The 22,303-nt window shown below is 41.3% G+C and overlaps 1 protein-coding gene across 10 annotated transcripts in view; it reads left to right on the top strand.

The window, feature by feature from the left end:
* Positions 1-3,431: 3,431 nt before the first annotated feature.
* LOC144682802 (glutamate receptor 4) overlaps positions 3,432-22,303 on the top strand; it is a 272,035-nt gene continuing 253,163 nt past the window's right edge. For all 10 annotated transcript variants that reach the window (XM_078545523.1, XM_078545530.1, XM_078545527.1 and 7 more), the window contains exons 1-2: positions 3,432-3,560; positions 5,148-5,306. In XM_078545523.1, the coding sequence (XP_078401649.1) occupies positions 3,473-3,560; positions 5,148-5,306 (247 nt within the window). In that variant the 5' untranslated portion in view covers positions 3,432-3,472. The remainder of the gene's footprint in view (positions 3,561-5,147; positions 5,307-22,303) is intronic.

Below are 22,303 nucleotides of genomic sequence, written 5' to 3'. Positions count from 1 at the left end.
TTGGATGACAATGCTAAGTGGAATGCAAGATGCTTGATAGTGAGCAGACCAGGATATATCAGTCAGCAATTGATGATGCATTTCCTTGTCCAATGAGTGATCACGATGTTGATCATGCAGATCCACAACTTAAAATTCGTAGATCTCAGTATAGACATCAGAGACCCTCCTATCTCAAAGACTATTTCTGTACTGAGAAAAAAAGGACAAGCTGAAATCTTAATGACTCGCTGTACATATTTGTTGTTTGGGATGGTTTCGTTTTAAATGAGGTCTTTAATGTTACAAGGGGGGTTAAGGTGTACTGTTCAAATGTTAGACTAGATCAGCCCTCTAATGTCTAACCTCAAGGGAATACAAGCCAAGACTATGCAACCTGAACTCATGATGTAACCTGTGAGATCTACTATGCTTTATTGGGTCCACGATTGTTTACGCTGATTTCAATGTGTTTTACATAAGGCTTTGTTTCAGCAAATACCACTTTAAAAATATATAGGACGTATATTTCCCTACAGCCAGCTCAGCATCAAAAGCAGCCTAATCTGCAGCATCATGTTTTGTATAAATGCGAGGCAGGAAATTCCAGGCCATGATATTTCACTCACGTTTTAGCAAAAGGAAGTAGATATGTATCTGCGAGCAAAGCAGGAAAGAAACATGAAGAGAAAGGGGAAGAATAACTGATGCCATAAAGTAAGATGGAAATATCACTCTGTGCATGCTACAAAGACACGATAAATGACTCCGTAAGACAAATGAATTGAACAAATGGATCTTGCCTAAAACTAAAACAAGTAAATCGGTGCATTCCTTCAGCTGCTGTCGTTGACATCTCGGACATGAGGGGAAGAGCTTTTGACTTCAGGACAATTCAGGACAGGTTGGGCAATTCTGATTGTGTGCGAGAAAGAAAAAGATTCAAAACTTCCGGTTATTTTTAGAATTCCAATCCAAATCTTGTGGAAGTTTTCTACGTATCCATCAGAATATAGTGGACCCTCGATTTACGGGCTCCCATTTAAATCACTCCAACTCGCAGTTTCTCCATTCTCCCTTGTTTTGCTAATGAAACCCAGTGTACAACTACACCACAAGTAATCGCCAAGCAAAATACATGCACGATGGCAAGGAATTTTATACATTTTAAAGGGTTAAATTAAAAATCAAGTCAATTATTTAGGGCTGAAAATTCACAAGTGTTTCCCCCCCAACCTCCCATTTTACTTGTAAATGTCTATGTAGTGAATGCTGTGCAAATCTCAGACACCCCCTCTCCCATCAAGAACAGCAGTGTAACCAACGAGAGGAGGGGTCCAGAGTCGCTCCTGAAAACCAAGATGAGATGGCAGCACAATTAAATGGAGGACAGTAGAGAGCTAACTCGAAGCCAATTGGGCCTTTCACCTAATTTGTGGACGAGAGGGCGAGATACCTGCTTTCCCAAAGGAAATCTTTGTCGAGCACTGTAAAAAGCTGAAGTGCATCAGTCAGGCTTTTAAACCCATACATATTGCCCTGAGATAGAGATCCCGAACGTCCAACTTTGGTGGAGGCATAAGACGGGCGCTAAGAGACCAGCTCTGGTCATCCATCCCTCTGACTCCAGGTCTTCAGTAGAACAGGAGTTGAGACATTTCCCTCTCGTTAATACCCCGCTTAGGTTAAAATTTCCATTCACAGAGGCCCCAGAACATTCGTTTTATCCCAGACACAGGAAACGCTGGAAAAACACAACAGCTGTGTCTGTAAAATAAAAGTTAATGCGGCGAGTCTGTAACCCTTCATTAACACGGTTCTGACCAGAAATGTTAACCTGTCTCTTCCATTTATAAATACTGACAGACTTGTGCATTTCCAGCGTATTGTTTTTGTTTTAGACTTTCAGTATTTATTGGAGTTCCTGTTTATTGGCACTATTCTGTGCTGAGGTGGCCTCATGAATTTCATTCTTTATCTTTGCCAAGTGTAATTTTAATGATCAGTTCATGTGCACGAGACAATTGGAGTTTTTGCAGTATATATGGCGAGCAGCACACACTAGGCAGTTGTTGTCTTGCTTAAATGAACTCTAAAGGACTTTAAGACACATAGTGAATGATACCATGACAAGAGCTATGACTAGAATTATCAAGAACTCAAAAAAGCCAAATAGCTATGTATCATTCGTAACATCTCTGCATGTTTTACATCTGAGAGTACACTACCATCCAAAACCATAACTCGACAACTGAAGAGCAAGTATATAAGGAATTCTGGGCTGAGTGTAGTACAGAGCCAATCCAGCATGTGCCTTCTGATGAACTAAACCCTCTCATATTCAACCCCACCTCAGGGGCAAGCTGAATATTGGCAAAACTCCCAAGAACTGAGAAAAAGCTCTGATATTTTATAATCTTTGAAAGTAACTGAGCAAATATTCAATGTAATAAGGACCAATCCTGCTGCCCCAGAAGGGAATGGCAGCTCAAAGGGAACATTTCACAGTAAATCTCTAGCCTGCAGCCAGTGACCTCGCATCCACCCACCAGCAGCAGCCTGGGAGTCTCAGGTTGCACACCCATGGGTTCCAGGGATGTGCTACCTCTGAGAGCCGCTGCCACTGGGAAGCTGCACCCAGATCGTTCACCCCAGTGTCCTGGCCAATATTTACCTCTCAACCACCAGCAGTAAAGACAGCAGATTAGGTCGGTCCTTATCACATTGCGGGTTGCGGGACCTTGCTGTGCCGCGGATTGTCTGCACGTTTCCATCTGTAGTGCCTGCACTTGCAAAGTATTTCATTGGCTGTGCAGCACTTTGCAAGTCCTGAGATTGTGAAAGGCGCTATATAAATGCAAGTTCTTTCTTCACTGTGAAAAAGGAATAATCAAATGAACCATTTAACAGAAACAGATTGTTGGACTTACAAGGTCCAAACCCTAATAGCAAGCATGGCTATGTGTATAAGTGCACACACACACACACACACACAAGCGCGCATATACACGCCAGCACATACACACTCAAACATGGCTATAGTAGCAGGAGCGGAAGATGGATAGGGACAAATATTGGACTAAATAGCCGTCACGTGAAAACTCACGTTAAATTATTTCCTGGGGATCCACCCGCATTTTGCGTGTGCTGGGAACATGAGAAGGGATCAGTCTTAAAGCGATCATTGGTTCCAGGACGAGAATGGTCCCATGCTGCTTCATAAAGCTTGCGATCATCTCTGGTCAATAGGGCTGAGTGAGAGTGCCGGAGATAGATAGCGCATGTCTCATCTCCCCTGTCAGCCACTAGACGCTCCCAACACCACCATCTTGCATGTGCACCGATCCCAGCGCCACAACATACAGCTGGACACACTCGCTCTGACTGTGGAGACTGCGGAAAAAATGCCCAGGGTGGATTGTTAGGAGGAGACCGCGCTCTGCCCCGTGTGTTGCCATCCTCGATGCCTCTCAATCCCATTTAACAGAAGAAGATGAAGCGGATCGGCAGGCAAATTGTCTTGCTTTGCTCTAGCTTGTTGGGGCTTGCTCTAGGAGCCTTCCCCACCAGTGTACAAATAGGTAAGACCATTGATCCGATTCCTTTCTATTAAAAAAAAACACAAACAAAAGTATTCCTCGCACAATGTGAATGTGTTGTAACGATCTGCCAATGCGCCCGTGCAATCTCGGCTGGTGTATTTCTAAATACAATAGCCAGGATCTCTCCCTTTTGCTCAAGATTTTGCGATTAGACATAAATGTGCGTGTGTGTGTGTGTGTGTGTGTGGAAAGCGGGAGTTAGTTATTTGGAAAAGGTAGAGTTATGGAACATGTTGGTCCTTTATAGTGTTAGGAGGGAGTAGTTGGTGCATTTGTATTGTGTTGGAACACTGCAGCAGTTGTGCTGGCGAAGAGCTTGTTAATGGGATGCTGCTGGCTCGTTCGTACTGATGTTGCTGCTAGCCAGTTGCTGAAGAAAGTTCATCGTCTGAGTGTATATTTTGCTTTAATTTCGTTCGCATTATGTGCTGTGGCATAAAGAAACTACATGTTAAATCATTGTAGCATTGCATCAGATCCCAGCTAATGAGATGTATTAACTGGTTCTGTGTATGTGTATGTGTGTGTGTGATATATATAGACATATATGCTCATTATAATGAGGTTGGCTGAGGGGGAAAAGTTGGCATTGTGTTTTTTTTCTGTGTACGAACAAGTTCTGGAGAAAGGCGATTCTGTAACATTGGTCTAAAATGTAACACGAGTTATCCCGCACATGCTGTAAAGTTAGTTATTAAATCTGTGCCGCTGTCTATTCTGTTTTTGAAAGAGCTTATGCCTATATCTGCTGTTTGCCAGTGTGTGGAACATTGCACCGAATGTCATTTACCAAGGCCATGTTAATGAGATGCTTCGGGCTCTGCCTCCACTGCAAAATGTCCCGTGTTGAAAAGTTGATATTTGATGTGTGATTAGTCGCTTTCGGTGGTGGCGACGTTCATTTTTAAGCGTCATTTGAATTTCTTGACTGTGGAAGTTTTCTATAGATTAAAATAGTGCATTTTCTGAACCCCCCACCCCCCGCGGGCTGTTAGCTAGTAATCGATTTGTCCATTCTGTCTTCACTGCACGAAGAGGCACGGCGAATGCTGACGTTATTTGATCTGTAAACATTTTGGTACGGGGTTGGGGGAGGGGGTGGGGGGGTGGCGTGTGGAAGGCGATGGTTCTGTGTAAGAGTTTAGGGTACTTCTTTCAGATATAGAGCTCTTACACATCATAACGTTGCATCAGTTAATATGACTAAAGATCAGAAATAAAATATCCTAAGGCACAATAATACGACATATTAAAAGTGGATCACTCACTCTTCCTGTTTTGATTGGATGGAGTGCTGGTTGTAGGGTTTAGTGGGCTGCTAATGCCTTCAAACCTTTGCAAGTTTACTCAAACTGCAACCAACTTGCTCCCTAATTAATACAATATTGCTCACTGCAAGAAGGGGTGCTTTGCTTTTGTATTTTTACCTGAAGGTCGCTTGTTCTTTTTGTAACATGATTGGGTTTCCAATGCATGGGTACGTTGAATGGGTCTTGGTAGCGCAGAGATTGCTAATGGGATGCTGTTAGCTGATCGTACCTCCGTTGTTTTTTTTTGTTGTTGCAGGAGGGCTCTTCATGAGATATTCTGATCAGGAATACAGTGCGTTTCGCTTTGCAATTTATCTTCACAATACTAACCCCAATACGACTGAAGCACCTTTCAATTTGGTTCCTCATGTGGACAACATTGAAACCGCCAACAGCTTTGCTGTAACAAATGCCTGTAAGTAGAAAACGCTCTGAGCCGTTTATCGAATAAAATCGATTGTCACAGGAAAACTCAAGACTGCGGCGAGTGGCCTTTTAAAAATTTACTGAGCCTTCCTGTTCTGAGCACGTGATTGAAAAGAGTAATTAATATTTGCAGTCACCAAAAATTGCTTTTAAACCAGATGCACTAAATGCTTTTATACGTATGGTTGCAGCTAGCGAGTTGGCGAATGTCTTTTCTTCCAAGCTTTTCCAGACGAAAAACAGTTTGGCTGAATCATTACATTTTATAATGCTAGCACCGTTTTTCGCTGCTGTAAGGAAAATTAATAAAGGAATTTCCTCATAACCTATCATCTAAACGCGTTGTTATCAGCAACTATAGTTTCTGTTGTTAAAATAAACTGGCTATTTACCCCTATCTGGTTAAAAATAGAAATATCTATTTAGGTTAATAAATAATGAAAAAATCTTACATCGCAGTTGGATTTACAAACGTCAGTCAAAAACCATTCTACTTCCAATGTCCGGGTTAAGTTGTCTGTTTCCGTGGTTTGGTTCGCCCATACCTCATGATACCTCATAGGTATCATGATGGCTTGTTTCGTTTTTGATTGATGCATCTATTTTTGATAGTCCCTGAACTTGAGTCCTTACCCCGAATACAAGCACTTATAGTACGATGGCTAAGACAGAACTGGAGAAACATCATAAAACAGCAAAGTCCCCACAGCAGGTTATCAACAAATTTAAATTATTTGCTAAATTTCTGCTTCATTAGTTTTGTCATAATGATGAATTTTCTGCCTCAGTTATGCTTAGTGTAAAGACAAAAACTATAGCAGTGAAACACCTGGCAACATTTTTAGAAGTCTATCCTAAGGTAATTGATGTCCAACTAGTAGAATGAAGGGAAAGGTTGTTTCTATACATGCATTAAAATGAATATTGTATACGTTGTAATGAGTAAACCTAATTTTAATTACATTACAACCTTAAAGGTCCATGTGCTGTCTTCCACTCATTTGGATGTGTTACATTTTAAAACTAACAATGACTTTCCTTTATATAGTGTTTTTAGAATAGAAAGACACCCAAAGGTGCTTCATAAGGTGTACAGGAAATAATTGAAGCTGAGCCAAGGAAGAAGGCTAGGTCAGAGATGACTTGTAAGGAAGGTCTTAAAGGAGGAGAGGAAAGAGAAGAGGCAGAGAAGATTATAGAGGGATTTCCAGTACATGCGGCCTGGGAAACTGGGGGCATCACAACCAGTGATAGAGCAAAAGAAATTGCACAAGAAGTGAGAGTCAGAGATCTGGGGTGTGGGCTGTTTGAGTTTCAGCACCACATGAGGTTATTCACATAGGAAGGAACAAAGCTATTACGAATTTAAACATGATGATTAAAATTTTAAGTTTGTGGCACAGGGGGACCAGAAGTCAAAATTGGTGATGGAGAGTAAAGGCACATCTTGGTGTGACATGGGACATGAGGTTACAAAACAATCTGGTTCAGCCTGAGGCAGTTATTGAGGAAGGCGATCGAGTTGGTGACAGGAATGCAGAGTTTGTGGCTGTGGCCATTATCAGTGGCTTCAGTCTTTTAGTGGAAGGAGAAAATTATGGCCCACCAATTTGGATGTTGAAGAAGCAGTCTGATGGTACAGAAAGAGTGGAGGGATTGAAAGAGATGTTGGAGAGGTATAGTTGGATATTATATATGTGCAACTGACCTATGTCAGATAATGTTACAAAGGGACAGTAATTGAGTGAGGAGGATGAGAGGACCAAGGATAGATTTAGTGTTTGACTCCTGAAGTGATAGTGAAGGAACATCAGAAAAAGCCCTTCTCGAGATGCTACAGCTATGATAAGATAGTTAACAATTGAACCAAGCAACCCAATGACCCGGGTAACAGAGGGAGGTGTTCGAGGAGGGTGAAGTGGTTGACTGAGTTAAAGACAGCAGGGAGAGCAAAGAGGAATAATGTGTGGTGGTCAAAATAACAGAGAATTGTCATTTCTCTGGCATTTGGAATAATTTGTTTGGGCATTTTGTGACAAATTAATCAGTTTTATAAAGTGAACAGTTATGAGGAATAGAGTTTTTGCAACACAAATTCTGATAATCTAATATGTGTGGTATTGTCACATTTTGAAATATGGGTGCTGCAAAATGTAGCAGTGAAAATGACAGAAAAAACTTATCAGATGCCTCTTTGCAGATGAGATAATAAATACAGCCATATGTCTGTAAAATGGAATTCAGATTAAAGAATACTTTCTTAGCACCACAAGGACTGAAATTTTGATTCCCATTAGAAGCGTGAAGATCCAAAACTTGGTACCAGAGATTGGCATGCCGATTGCAGGCATGTTCCCGTCTTTGGATCATTTTCAGTCTAGGATGAGTGGGGAAGAGTGTTGACAAGCAGCGAGTAGCCTATTAGGACAATTAAATGCCCTTTTGAGGCCACTCAGCTTGCCGGTCCCCCAACTGAAGTAAGAACACAGCCAGGGAATAGAGATAGTCACCTGATGGCACACAGGAGTGCCGGGGGGGGGGGGGGGGGGGGAGGTGTACCAATGCTCCATCCTGCAAGGAAGCTCACCCTCACCATCCTACACCAGCTATCGCACAATCAGACCACAGCCACAGCTGCTGGCTATCCAATGGTGGGGTTGCCCTCTACGATGAGGCCTGGCAGCTATGGCCTTTTTGAAGTGATATTTTTTAAACTTCTCTTCAGAAGACACATCCATTATACAGTGCCCTCTCTCTCTCTAACCTGCATCAGCAGCTCCCACCTCAGACAGTGGAAGGACCTGGGAGGGCCTCCTATTGGCTCTCCAGCCTTAGGAATTTGCCCACTGTCCTCAATTGGATGGCAAGCCCACTCCCTGACCACTAATTGGCCGCCTCTGTTGAAATTGCGTTGAGTATCTGACACCGACACAATGGGGGGGTCAGGACCTGAAAATTCACCTGACAATGAAGTTCCAGTCTCAAAACAAAAATCTGGCAACTCATGTTTCAGTGAGCAACTGAATCATCCACACTTTGAAGGATCCCAGCTTTGATCCCTATTTTGTGATGAGTTGGCTGGTATAAGTTGGGCTGGTGGATTTAAACCTGAAGTTGATCTCAGCACCCCAAATTCAGGAGGAAAATATCAACCATAACTCCAGCAGAACTTCTTGCTGGAAGCACATGTGTATGTTGTCAGGTGATGGGTTTTAGGTTGTTTAAGGTACCCCTCATGGTTGAGCTTTCTGTAATAATCACTATCAAAGCTTATACATGTAAATTGGCATGTGGACAAGTGTACTGGTGGGTGATCAATGGCTGTGGAACTGAATTCAGCTAAGTATCAAGGCCTATGGTGAGAATGTAGAGAATGGTAAGAAAAAGGTAAAATCAGTTTCATTGCATATCTGTTTGTGAAATACAGAGCAGCTCATAACCAGTATCTCTTGAACTATGAAAGTAAAGAGTTTTCTCAAACTGGCCTCATCAACATCCCTTCAAATTTATCCTTAACTGGAGCATAGGCTCATTAACATTAACCTCCAGCAAAAGCATCAAGTGCTATAGATGTTACTTAAACCCTATCTCTTTGACCAAGCTGTTGGTCATCTACCCTAGTATCTCCTTATGGGGTTTGGTGTCAAATTTTGTTTGATAACACTCCTGTGAAGCACTTTGGGATGTTTTGCTACATTAAAAATACTATATAATTGCAAGTTGTTGTTGCAAGAAGAGCTGAGAAAACACACAAAAATACATACATGGCATTGTACTTACACTATATTGTTCCAGAGAATAATCTCTTAGCAAGTCCATAATGTTTGCATAATTTCCTGGTACTTATGACAGGAAAGGAACTTACCCAGTTTGGGAGATATTAACCATTGTCTAAGGCAGGAATTCTTGTTTGTCAGTTTAAACTATCAAATAAATAAGAATTTAAAGCTGATCTAGCAATATTTGGGATGTTGACTCTTAGTCCGTTCATCAAATCGTTATAAAGCAGCATTAGAAGTTCTCAGCACAACATTTAGGTGGACGTTTAGATAAATCTAATTGGATCTGTATTAGCCCAATAGAGTGCTTGTATTCAACATCTTGAAGAAGCAGCAATAATAATTTATTTTCTTTCAATGCAAGAAACCAATTAGCCTCTGATAGAATTGAAAAAGATCAACTCATCTTGATTTGTGTTTGCCAATGTTTCAGAACCTTTCCCTGTAGGAAACTTGAATTTGGGTGTTAACAAAGCTATGCAACGCAATGGTGAAAGTTCAGACAAAGTTATTTCTTCTTCTGTGCATGTACATTGCAATGAACAACAAATATAACAACAGGACAATTACAAATTGAAATACAAAGATACAGAAACCAACTGGCAAACAGTATGCAGTAACCATCTTGTGCAAATAAAACAATAGCAAATGGAGAATGCTCATGTAAATTAGACAGTAGACTCATAATTACATTTAAGAAAACATTCAGCTGTTTAACCTCCACCTTGTATCCCAGTGGTGTCCAATAGAAATTGTTGATTTGTCACAAGTGTAGCAATGCAAACGATTTTAGCCGCAAACACTAATTTTAGAAGAAAGTGGCTTACATACGTTCACAGAATACAGGTAAATGTACTTCATCTGTTATATTTAGTTAACAAAGATGTACCCACCACCAATAACCAAGGAAGTAAAGCAGTCAGATTAAAAAGACACTCACATTTAGATTTTTGCTTAAAGTTTTATCAATAAATGCACAAAAAGATTAAAGTACATACACATATACCATATGAGTATTAGCATTGAGTACTGTGATCACAGGGTGTCTATTGCTCCTTTATTTACTAAGTGTTTCAATGTTATTGCTGAGCTATAGTGAGATTATACCATGCTTTTCGGTCTTACCAAACCTTGATGAGGCTTTGCTTCCCTATGACAGGCTTGAGATAGCCGGTATAGTTAACTTCAAACAATTTATTAAAAACTATTTACAAAGACCTCAGGATGAGCACATGGTATTCAGCACACAGACTATTCTGCGCCAAGCTCTCTTGGAGCCTCTCAGTCATCTGACTACTGATGTCACTCTTACATCATTAATATCATCATGGTCTCATTAACATATCCATTAACCCATTACTCTACACTAATCAATAATGAAATTAGTCACATTTAATTCCCAATTAGCTACATGTGGATAGTGTCTAATGTATTGGACAACACTGCACTAATCTTCCAACTTTGGACTTCCCATTGTATCATCAGCAGAAGCGCTTTTAGATATGTCAACTGTCCTCTCTGGAATTCACTCCCTATATCTCTCTGCCTTCTCTCTGCACCTCCAGAGTCTTTCAAAGTCTTCCTTTTAGTCCTTATTACTGCTCAACATCTTTTCTATGAAGTGCTTCAGACGCAATATAAATCCAAGTTGTTCTTATAGAAAAAGTAGCATTATGTGACCATGTAAAGAGACAGAAACCTGAGATAGATGTTGATAGATATGAGAAAACAGGTGCACAAAATAACACAGATGACATGTCTGTACAAAATTATGACAGGACTTCAGACCATTTAGGAACGTAACATTCACAATCTTAGGAGATATCTCCATCACAGGACTGTGCACATATAACATATCAAGGCAAATAGAATATACATATGGATGAAAATGGACATCAATCTCTACTGAAACACAATTAAATCCAATAAGGAATTCAAGATAAAGATCTTTGCCTAGAAAGTGATTAGAACACGAAACTTACTACCACTTAGAGTAGCTTTTTAAAATTTGTTCAAGGGATGTGAACCTCTCTGACAAGGCCGACATTTATTACTCATCTTTAATTTCACAGCGAAGGTTGTGGTGAGTTGACTTCACATTACAATCAGTGTGGTGTAGGTACACCCACAGCGGCATTGCTTGGGGAATTCCAGGATTTTGACCAGCAATGATGATTCCAAGTCAGGATGGTGTGTGAATTGGAGGGGAACTTGCAGGTGGTGTGTTCCCATGTACTTTCCGCCCTTATTTTTCTATCTGGTGAAGGTCATGGGTTTGGAAGGTGCTGTCAAAAAAACCTTAGCAAGTTGCTGCAGTGCACCTTGTGGATAATGCAAACTGTAGTCATGGTACAGCAATGGTAGAGGGAGTTAAAGGTGGTAGATGGAGTGTCGATCAAGTCAAATACTTAGTCTTGAATGGTGTCAAGCTTCTTGAGTGTTGCTGGAGCTGCACTCATCCAGGTGAGTGGGGAGTATTCCATTGTAGATGATGGAAAGACTTTAGAGAGTCAGGAGATGAGTAATCACTGCAAAATACCCAGTCTCTGACTTGCTCTTGTAGTCATAGTATTTACGTGTCTGACTCAGTTAAGTTTCTGGTCAATGGTGACCTTCAGTTTGTTGATGATGGGGGATTCAGTGATGGCATTCCTGTAGACTGTAAAGGGCAAGTGGTCAGATTCTTTTTTGCTGGTGATGGTCATTGTCATGCACTTGTGTGGCATAAAATCTTACTTACTGGCCCAAGCCTGAATGTTGCCCAGATATTGTTGCACGCAGCCATAGATTGCTTCATTATCAGAGGAGTTATAAATGGAATTGAACACTGAAGTTATGGGGCAGCAAGGTAAGTACATGAGACAGAAAGATATAGTAGGGTACACTGACAGGGTTAGATGTAATGGGATGGGAGGAGGGTGATATGGAGCATAAAAATCAGAACAGACAATTTGGGCCAAATGGCCTTTTCCTATGCTGTAAATTGTGTGTAATTCTATGTACATACACTATTCAGCATTTGTCTATATGTACATGACAGAGAGAAAATAACACATATTCTTGTACTACAGTGTAAAATTGATTTTACCAGTATGCCTGTTTTTAACTTTGTCCTTTGTGAAATCTGGAAGCGCTCAAGTGAGTTCCTTTAAGTGGCTGCTGCATTTTACAAAAATATTGCAAAGCTAATGTAAACCAGCTGACAATGCAATGAACATTACACTTGTCCCTTAAGCCAAAGCTGACCAGAATCCTAGAAAAGATCAATTATCTGATGGCTGGAGGACACTAGCATTCATGTGATTGAATGTACTGCAATGACTTGCACTTGCACAACCCGGCGGTACCAACTACTGGCCAAATAAAGAAAGTAGAAGACCATTTTGTAGTGTTCTATCAGCAGCATACATTAAATAAAATCCCTTGGTTTTGTGGTGTAACATTCAGTACTCAGGAATCTCTGGTCTGGATAAAAAATGAGTTCTTTCATCCCTTCTAACCTGGGGGTTCCATTTGGTTTGATTCCACTGCTCAATGCTTTAACCATCAGACACATTTTAGTGGCTAGCAGAGCCCGGAGGAGACTTTAGGCACAGCTGTGGGGAGAGTCCCAGAGACCCAGAGATGGAGAGCCAAAGGAAATAATTTTCAATTGATCCATGAGAGATTTATATCTCTAATCTTCATGTTGTAAAAACAGTGACTTACTACATCTTTCTACCATATCTGCCGCTTAATACAATCTGAAAGCCATACTGAATTCTAACTATACATGCAGCCATTTGGATTCTTTATCCTCTTTTGAATCTATTACAAGTATTTTATTACCTTTTATTGGCATTAACACTCCAGTGGCTTTGCCTGTACTATTTTCAAAACATCGAACACCTGGAATATGCAATAATTCCAGGGATCGTTTTGATTTGATGAGGCTTAAATGCCTGTAATTAGTTTGAATCTTTTTATGACCCCTTAAGTTGAATATGAGAAAAAACAGTGGCTTTTTTTTTGTTTGCCACATTTGTTCATCTCTGCAATGGCTTCATGCTTCATCCCTAAGCTCTAGAAGATAAATTGTTACTGTCACAACTAGTTGGTATATACAAAACATTGCATTTTCATTTGATACAATGATAGCATTTGGTAAACCCTGTACCACAGCTAATTGTGCACATAACATGCTGGTGTAAGGACTATTGGTTCTTCCCAACAACCATCTGTGTTACTTTAATGACAGGTATAACTGCGAATTCTCATTGCAACATGCAATTTTAAAGCCAGTCAAATTGCCTCTAAAATGATGTGTTGTGTATCAGACAACTCTCAGCTGGCACAAACAGAATGCAGAAATGGTAAATGATGTTAAAAGTAATCAGGATGTTGTCCTGTGGAGCCAGTGGTTTTAGCTATAGTGTGGATTGTGCTTTGATGGGCTCAAAGATTTGAGATCAGACCGACTTACTGTAGGGCATTGCTATTTGATTGGGAGTAGCACATCTTCAAAAAATATAAAAGATAAGACACTAAGAAAGAGTTGGAGACATATTGGAATTTGAGACCTAAAATGTTATGCTGAGCAATCAGAATATTTGAATGTAAATTTGGTTACAATCATGCAGTGCTGCTATCCACTGTTGGACTTATTTTTTTTCACTTTTCAGTTCATTGAGTTGCCACATACCTTTCTGCAGGAAGGGCTGTTGTAGATAGCAAAACTCCACATCTATAATGTGAAATTGTATTCAGTTATTTTTTGCGTTCTACATGAAATTTTGAAGCCTTCAATGTTTATCTTAGTTTCCAAACCTCTGCAGTTTCATAAGAAAGGTGCAACCACAACTCAAAACAATACCACCGTGCAGTCACTTAACCTCACTCTGCCTTTAATTGAAGCTTTCGGACAGATCATGATTGTAGCTTGTGTCCATAATGCATCAGGACACAGATGACTTTAAAGGAGAAAACTGTGCTGGTGTCCTAAAATGTAAATAGCAAAACCACTCTGTGGATAAAGATTAGCTGCTGAATTCACACGCCTAATGGGATTCATTCTAAAGGTATTTGCTTTTTGGTAGCAGTGATCGATAATGGGAAATCTAGCGATTGCACGCTTGCAGCACTGCACTCTACTTTTGGGAGCTGATTTCAGGAATTGAGGTCAAAGAGTTCACCTCGGCGAATATACAATATTCACACATCTGCTCCACTAACAAGCAAGTATTTTCGAAACACGTATGGGTTTTTGCCCTTTCAAGAGAGAAAATGTAATTGCGACGCCCAACACCTTTCCTCTCAAATTGCCTGGACTTCATTTTCAGCTGTTGAAATCAGCAGGTATTTTAGGATGTAGACACAGGAAATTCGAGCTAATCCCATGTTGTTATTGAGATCACTGCCTAAAGGAGAGTGTTGTGCTCAGGGGAGGTGGGTAGGATTGCATGGCATTGCACGTGATTGCGAAGCCTACACTGTTTAAACACAGAGGCTGAGGAAATAGTTGCTCCCTTTCAAGTTTGATTCATAATTTATAATAACAGCCAACTCATCATAGAATTGGGAATATAAGAGTATAGATTATCAGTATACTCATGTTTTGCTGAAGAATTTATGAATGGGAAAGTAACTTTGAAGTTTTGCTATCATGTTTGTAATTTCAGTTCCCTTGACACATCAATAATGTCCAGACTCAATTGTATTTAGAGAGACGAGCTTTGCTCTCAAAAAAAGAGTAATATTTTTCTTCACTTGCTACTTTCAGTGAAAAATTAGATGGGAGGTTAAAGCAGTGTGACTGCATTTTTCTCCATTTGTTTATTTCACTGTAAAAATAATATATGAGGAGAAGCCCGAGATTGCCATTTTATACTCTGACAAACTGTCTCCTTAATATTAAAAAATAGAGAAAGTATAACCTTTCACAATTTTGATATTCAAAAATCTGGTAATAACAATGAATCCTTATTAATGTGAATGAGGTAGGAGTGGTTTCTGCACTCCAAGTGACCCATATTGGACTTTTGTGTTTAATTGGTAAACACATGAATCTTGGATCTTGTGAAGACAAAGGAATGTTTTTTTTCGCAATTCACCAATTAAAATAAATCAACAGGAGCTCTTGTGTCTTTGAATGTTTGTATTACTCAAGCACTAGAAAAGAGACAAAAATGGACTTAGATCTGAATAACTACATTCCATCATCAGGTCACTGAGGTCAATCCCGATTCCAGGCTAATTCACTTGTAGATTTGCTTAATGGAACTGGTATGGTATATCATATGCAGCAATGACACGTATGTGTCTGTGTAACAGTGTGTTTTAGCACACGTGCGTGACTGTGTAAGTGTGCCTGTGAGTGTGTGACTATATGCCTGTGTCTGTGCTTATGCATATATCAGAACTTCTATTTCCAATATGTGTGTCGATGTAAATGACAACATCAGCTATGGGCAGCAATTTGCAGCCACAATGACATTTGGTTTCAGAAGCTTCAAAGCTGACACCAGCCCTGCAATCAAGGTGTCAGCAGAGATCGTCGCTGCACCACCGGCAAAGGAGAATTTCATGTGTGGTACTTGTGGCACACTTTGCCTTTCCCGAATCATCTTGTTCAGCCATTAGAGGAAGCGCAGAAGATGACATCATCTGACTTTACCAAAGTTCTCAAGCGGCATTCCCATCATCTCACATAGATGGAAGGATCTCAATCACTTACAATAAGGATCAGAATCTAGTTATTTTTTATTGGGCTAGGGCCAGTGACTGTAGAAACTATTGGTCTGAATCTTCTGGTCGGCATGTGGAGGCGGACCCCACTCGGCGTGCGTCCCAACCTCACCGCGCGTCATTCCAGTCCTCAGTTCAGCAGGCACACCCGCCAAACAATCAAAGGCCTATTGAGGCCATTAATTAACTAAGTAAACAGCTTTTCAGGGCTGCCCGAAAAACCGTAAGGTCAGCGGGCAGGCGAAGATCCCAGGCGGCCTTTGCATTTTTCATGGAACTTCATCTACGGGCGGGATGAAGTTTCACGAAGGTTTTATAACTTTACTAAAAATTTTTAATAAACTTCATAGACATGTCCCAGCTCATGTGACACTGTCACTAGGGGACATGTCGACTAATTTTTTCAAATCTTTTTTTCAGGTTTTCACAATGAAATAAATCTCCCAGAGGCAGTTCCGTGCCCGCCCATGTAAAATGGCGGTGCGCAGCCGATTGCGGGCGGTGATCAGCTGCGTGCCTGCCCACACGCGCTCCCGCCCAGCCCCCATGACAGGGAGAAAATTCTGCCCTATGAATCAACATTTCAGAGTCATATGCAACGTTGACACAGGAATTTCTAGACAAGGAAGATCAAGGTTCATCTAGTTCACCTTCTAACAGCCTTGTATAGTCACATGATGCAACAATAATGGAGCTGTTCAGTGTTCATGGAATCAATCTCTATCAATTGGTCTACAACAGACCCAGACATGAGCTGAGGAAAACCCAGGTTTTGAGAATTATATGCACGAAGTCAGTTTTCTCTCCACACCCCTCTCCTCCCCAAAGCATTCTACACTTACGACGTGTTATGTCTCAGATATGCTCAGGTATTATTATAAAAGCTGGAATAATGTTATTTTGCAGCTGTTTATGTTTGATGTATGCCTCCTGTTTTGTTTTCCTGTACAGGAATAAACTGTGCACAATAATGATGAAGTTAGCATTGGGATAGCTTGCAGCCGATCTGTGCATGAGTTAGGGCTATTGCTAAATTTGTCAAGGTTTTTCTAAGGCATAAAACAGCTGTAGGCCCTCTTGCCTATTTTTTCTGGCGGTTATTACATGTTTTAGAATGCCTTTGCTAAATCGGGCTGCCTTGAACAGGTGTGTTCTTCCTGGTTCTGCAGCACTCCCGAAGACTGTTGCTGCCTCACGATTATGCCCCTTTCCATTGTCCATCTTGTGATGTGAGGCAAGTGACTCAAGGTTCATCTTGCTGAAATGGACAAGGTCCGTTAGAAGGCAGGACAATGCCAACTGCTCGCACAAATTAATGAAATGAGGGCTGAAACCCAATTACAGGCCGGCCTTGTGACACTTGGCTAGGGTGCTCATTCTGTACACGATCTTGGTTATGGACCTGAAAATAGGACAGAATCACAGAATCACACAGTGCAGAAGAGGCCCTTTGGCCCATCGAGTCTGCACTGACACATGAGAAACACCTGACCTATCTACCTAATCCCATTTACCAGCACTTGGCCCAGAGCCTTGAATGTTATGACATGCCAAGTGCTCATCCAAGTACTTTTTAAAGGATGTGAGGCAACCCACCTCCACCACACTCCCAGGCAGCGCATTCCAGACCATTACCACCCTCTGGGTAAAAATGTTTTTCCTCACACCCCCCCTAAACCCCCTGCCCCTCACCTTGAACCTGTGTCCCCTCATGGCTGACCCTTCAATTAAGAGGAACAGCTGCTCCCTATCCACCCTGCCCATGCCCCTCATAATCTCTTACACCTCGATCAGGTCAGTCCTCTGTCTTCTCACCTCAGTCTTCTCTGCTCCAACAAAAACAACCCAAATCCATCCAACCTCTCTTCATAACTTAAATGTTTCATCCCAGGCAACATCCTGGTGAATCTCCTCTGCACCCCCTCCAGTGCAATCACATCCTTCCTATAATGTGGTGACCAGAACTGCACACAGTACTCCAGCTGTGGCCTCACCAAGGTTCTATACAACTCCAACATGACCTCCCTACTTTTGTAATCTATGCTTCAATTGATAAAGGCAAATGTCCCATATGCCTTTTTCACCACCCCACTAACATGCCCCTCCACCTTCAGAGATCTATGGACACACACAACAAGGTCCCTTTATTCCCAGAACTTCCTAGTACCATGCCGTTCATTGAATACTTCCTTGTCAAATTACTCCTTCCAAAGTGTATCACCTCACACTTTTCAGGGTTAAATTCCATCTGCCACTTATCTGCCCTATTGACCATCCTGTCTATATCTTCCTGTAGCCCAAGACACTCAACCTCACTGTTAACCACCCGGCCAATCTTTGTGATTCTGTGATATTATGGGCAAAACGAGCAATAACAAAGAGTTTTTGAACTCCACTGGAAGCAAGCCTCAAGTCTGTCTACAAATGTTCCTCTGGAGTGCAGCGCACCATTCTTCTCTTTCCCCTTGGCATACATAGTACAATACATAGGGCTGAATTTTGACCCCCGTTGGGGAGGTTGTGCAGGGATAGGCGGGAGCGAGCACGAACCTGATCGGCGCCCCTGATCGGGTGTGCGCTGCCATTTTATGAATTGGCCCGCCCAGCGTGATGCTCACCCCGAAGCGCTGAGCGCTTCCTATGTGGGAGGGGGGGGTATTCCCTGAGTCCATGCCTGTGCTGTTTTGCACATGCGCTAAAGAGCGCAGAAATCTTTCTGAGGCACAGAGGTGCCTCAGGGAGATTTATTTAAGTTTAAAATTTCTAAATAAAGTATTTGAAAACTTTTAAAACATCCCCTCATGTGACAGTGTCACATGAGCTGGGGCATACCAATGATTTTTTTTTAAATGTTATTGAATTTTTTACATTTTACATTTTTAAACATTTCATGAAACCTCATCCCGCCCGTGGTTGAGGTTCCATGAAAAATGCGAAGGCCGCCTGGGCTCTTCGCCTGCCTGGCTACCTTAAGGTTGGACAGACAGCTCATTTAATTATTTAGTTTTTAACAGGTCTTAATAGGCCTTTGACAGTTCCTGCGAGCCCGCCAAACTGAAAATCTAAATGACGCACGGTGACGTTGGGATGCCCGCCCGACATCACCGCGCGTCATTTTACGCATCGGCGAGCAGGCCCCGCCCCCACTCTTCAACCAGAGGTTTCAGCCCATGGTGTAGAATCTCTTGAGAATGTAATACCTATTTGCATCAATAAAATTTTTAAGGAAAATAACATTATATTTAATATTTATTATATGAGGACAGCTGTTTTTGCTTTCCATAAATAGTTAAATGTATTCTCGGATTTGAAAAATTAACCAGCAGTGTAATTTTAAAATTCAGCCATCCTGTCAGTGTGCTAATAGATCTGATTTTGGGAATCAAACATTCTTTATATTCTGGCCTAGCTGCTGTTTTGAAGTGAATGACATGATGCAACTCAACACATTTGATCTGTGTTTACATGAACGTACACTAAAGCTGGCAAATCTGCAAGTTTATATTCTGTTAGGGTCAAGGGTCACACAATAAAATTGTTAAATGCTGTAATAAAAAACAGAAACTTGGAAACACTCAGCAGCTCAGGCAGCATCTGCGGAGAGAATCAGAGTTAACATTTCAGTCAATGACCTTTCATCAGAAAAGGTAGAGATGTAAAGGTTTTTAGGTAAGTGAAATGGGGCAAGGAGACGTGGGAAGAAATACAAAAAGGAAGGTCTGTGATAGGATAGAAAGCACGAGAGAATAAAAGACAAAAGGATTGATGGAGCAGGACAAAAAGGGATGGTAATGGGAAAGTAAAGAAACAAAAGATGTGTCTGGTGGAGGTGTGAATGACAAAATGATGAACAGCATCCACCCAAAAACAAAAACAAGAGGAAAGCAAAAAGTGTAAAAGCAAAACTAGCAAAGATAAAGGAAACAAAATAGGGGCAGAGATTATGAGCTGAAATTGTTGAACTCACTGTTGAGTCCAGAACACTGTAAAGTTTCTAATTGAAAGATGAGATGCTATTCGTTGAACTTGTGTTGAGCTTCATTGGAACACACCAGGAGGCCAAGGACAAAGGTCCCTGGGATCAGTGGGCTTCTAGTGAATATTTGCGGATAGCCCATCCCCAAATCCTTCAGTGCTTTTGCATAATGCTGCATTGGTCACCAATGTGCTTGGCAAAATCAATATATAGCATTTTAATTTGTTATTGCATTCACCTGAAATGAAGCTGCTTTATTCTTGGAATTAATAGATTATTCAGGAGGCAAGAGTTATTTTCACTCTTAGTCCAGCAGTAACATGTGAAATATTTTAAATAAGATAGTAACAGTTTTCTACAGATGTTGTTTGGGAAAATGGTCATGAAACATGCCGTTGATTCCATTTCCAGTTTTCTTTTCACTAAAGGTCAGATATGAATAATGAACGTGAAGGTCTCATTAGACACAGCAAAAAAAAGGTTTTACAATCTATCATTTGCTGAGGAGTGTATGAATAAAACATTTCAGGGCTGACAGAAGCATAGGTAGTTTAACTTTTCAAACAGATGAATGACAGGCTGATGGGACAGGACAAAGCCTCTCAAGGTGGAATGATGTTTCAGCCAAAAAATACCTCCAGTTATTTGTCCCTGTAATGTTGTATTCACCTATGAAATAAAGAAGCAAATAGGGGCCTAGGCATTGGGTCATGTTGCATGTGTTTATTTAGGAATGAAACAGGTGACTAAGAGTTTAATTTGACAAGTGATGCAAGTGTATCCATTCCCTGCCAAAAGTGTGGCATCTGCCATATTGTTTCTGCTAGCGTTGGCCTACTTAGCCCAGATTTTTATGCCTCTGTCTGTGTCAGAATGGAGATGGGATGAATTTTAAAAATGGTGGGGGGGACCGAATTCCAGGATTCCCCCCTCTATTCCCATCATGTGGAATTCCTATGGCCCTGGGATAAGGGTGTGGCTAGCAAGCCCACACTCAGCATTCCTACCCTTCCCAACTCCATTGTGCGATGGGCATTTTAGACCCCCCCCCACCCCACCCGCCACCCGCCACCATCTCCATGGAGTCGGTTCCATTTTGTTAGGAGACTTTGTTCAGGGCACCTCAGAGGAGCTGTTAACCTTGGGGGAAGTCTGTTGTGGAGTCAGGAACTTTTTGACAGGTAAGTTTAAAAGCCTTGCCAACTTCAACTTTCATAATTAGATGTTGTATGATGATAAGTTAAATATATTTTCAATGCAGTGATTGATTATAAGGTTCTGTACATAAAAGGAAGTGACCATAAATTGAACTACATTGTAATAGAGCTCAGATGCATTAGAGTAATTTTTTCCACTTGGTAGAGTCCTCTTTTGCATTCAACAGTGTTGAGAATCCGACTTTAATGCACCATTTGGATATTGTGCATTCATCTTTACATTGATTTAAAGCTCACAGATCTGTTGAGCCTTTGAAGTACTCTTCCAGTATCCACCAGGGGCAGAACTCATTATCCCTATAGTAACACTGGGACACCTTTAAAATGATCATGAAACTGTCAAAAGAAACAAACGTCCATTCAAATTCCCCCTTGAAAAAGGTTTAATCCTATTAAGTGCTCAGAAAACTGTCAAAATAAATAAGCAGGCATTGTAAACCACTTCAAAGGCACATAATCTCATTAGCTATTCATTATCTGTCAAACAAACAAATCACACAGTCTCTTTTACAGACATGTAAATAACCCCTATTGAGCTGAATCCATTAGTGTGGCTTGGAGCTCAGCCAAGCATTCATCGTGGGGTTCCATCTCACAGCTGTATAAACAAAGGCTGTAGAGCTGACTGCATTGAAACCTTTGAGGCAGGTTGAACAGATAGCCACCTGACTCAAAAGATGGTTGACTTATTTGATTGACAGGTAGGGGGTGATGGGTGAGAGCTAGGGTGCCTAATAGTCATTTACAGAACTGGGCCAATGTTCCAGTGAATGGAGACAGACCTTTGAACCTGCCAGATTCAGCTTCTGCCCACAGCATCTCAGTGTAGGCTTGATCAGGCTGGTCCAGCTCACTACGCGGCACTGTCAAGGGTACTGGTAAGTTGGCAGTGGTTTGGACTCTCACAGCCAGCATCTGAGCCCTGTGAAGCAGAGCTTGTATATGATCTGGTGAGAGGAAAGTGAGAATTCTAATAGTGCTGAGAGTTGGAGGTGCAGAGTATGTGAGTAGGAGGAGAAGGGGGTGGATTATAATGTAGTGCAATGATTGTAGCAGTGTGAAGGAAGCAGGGGAGGGGAGTGATGTGAGCTGTGGGGTTGTAAATTATGCAGGTGCAAGGAGAGAATAGTTGAAGTGAAGGATAGCGTTCTTACCTTGACATCTCTGGCGAGATCATTGAGCTTTGTGCTCCATTGCATGCTTCACAAATTGCCATTGTCTTCTGTGTTGCCTGGAGAACTTTCTGCTGCATGGGGGATACAGAAGCTTCTCCCTACTACTGACAGCTTGG

Source organism: Cetorhinus maximus, chromosome 7 (assembly GCF_964194155.1).
Source record: "Cetorhinus maximus chromosome 7, sCetMax3.hap1.1, whole genome shotgun sequence".
Taxonomy (NCBI): domain Eukaryota; kingdom Metazoa; phylum Chordata; class Chondrichthyes; order Lamniformes; family Cetorhinidae; genus Cetorhinus; species Cetorhinus maximus.
The sequence above is the reverse complement of the archived record's forward strand: the minus strand, read 5'-3'. Positions and strand labels throughout refer to the sequence as shown.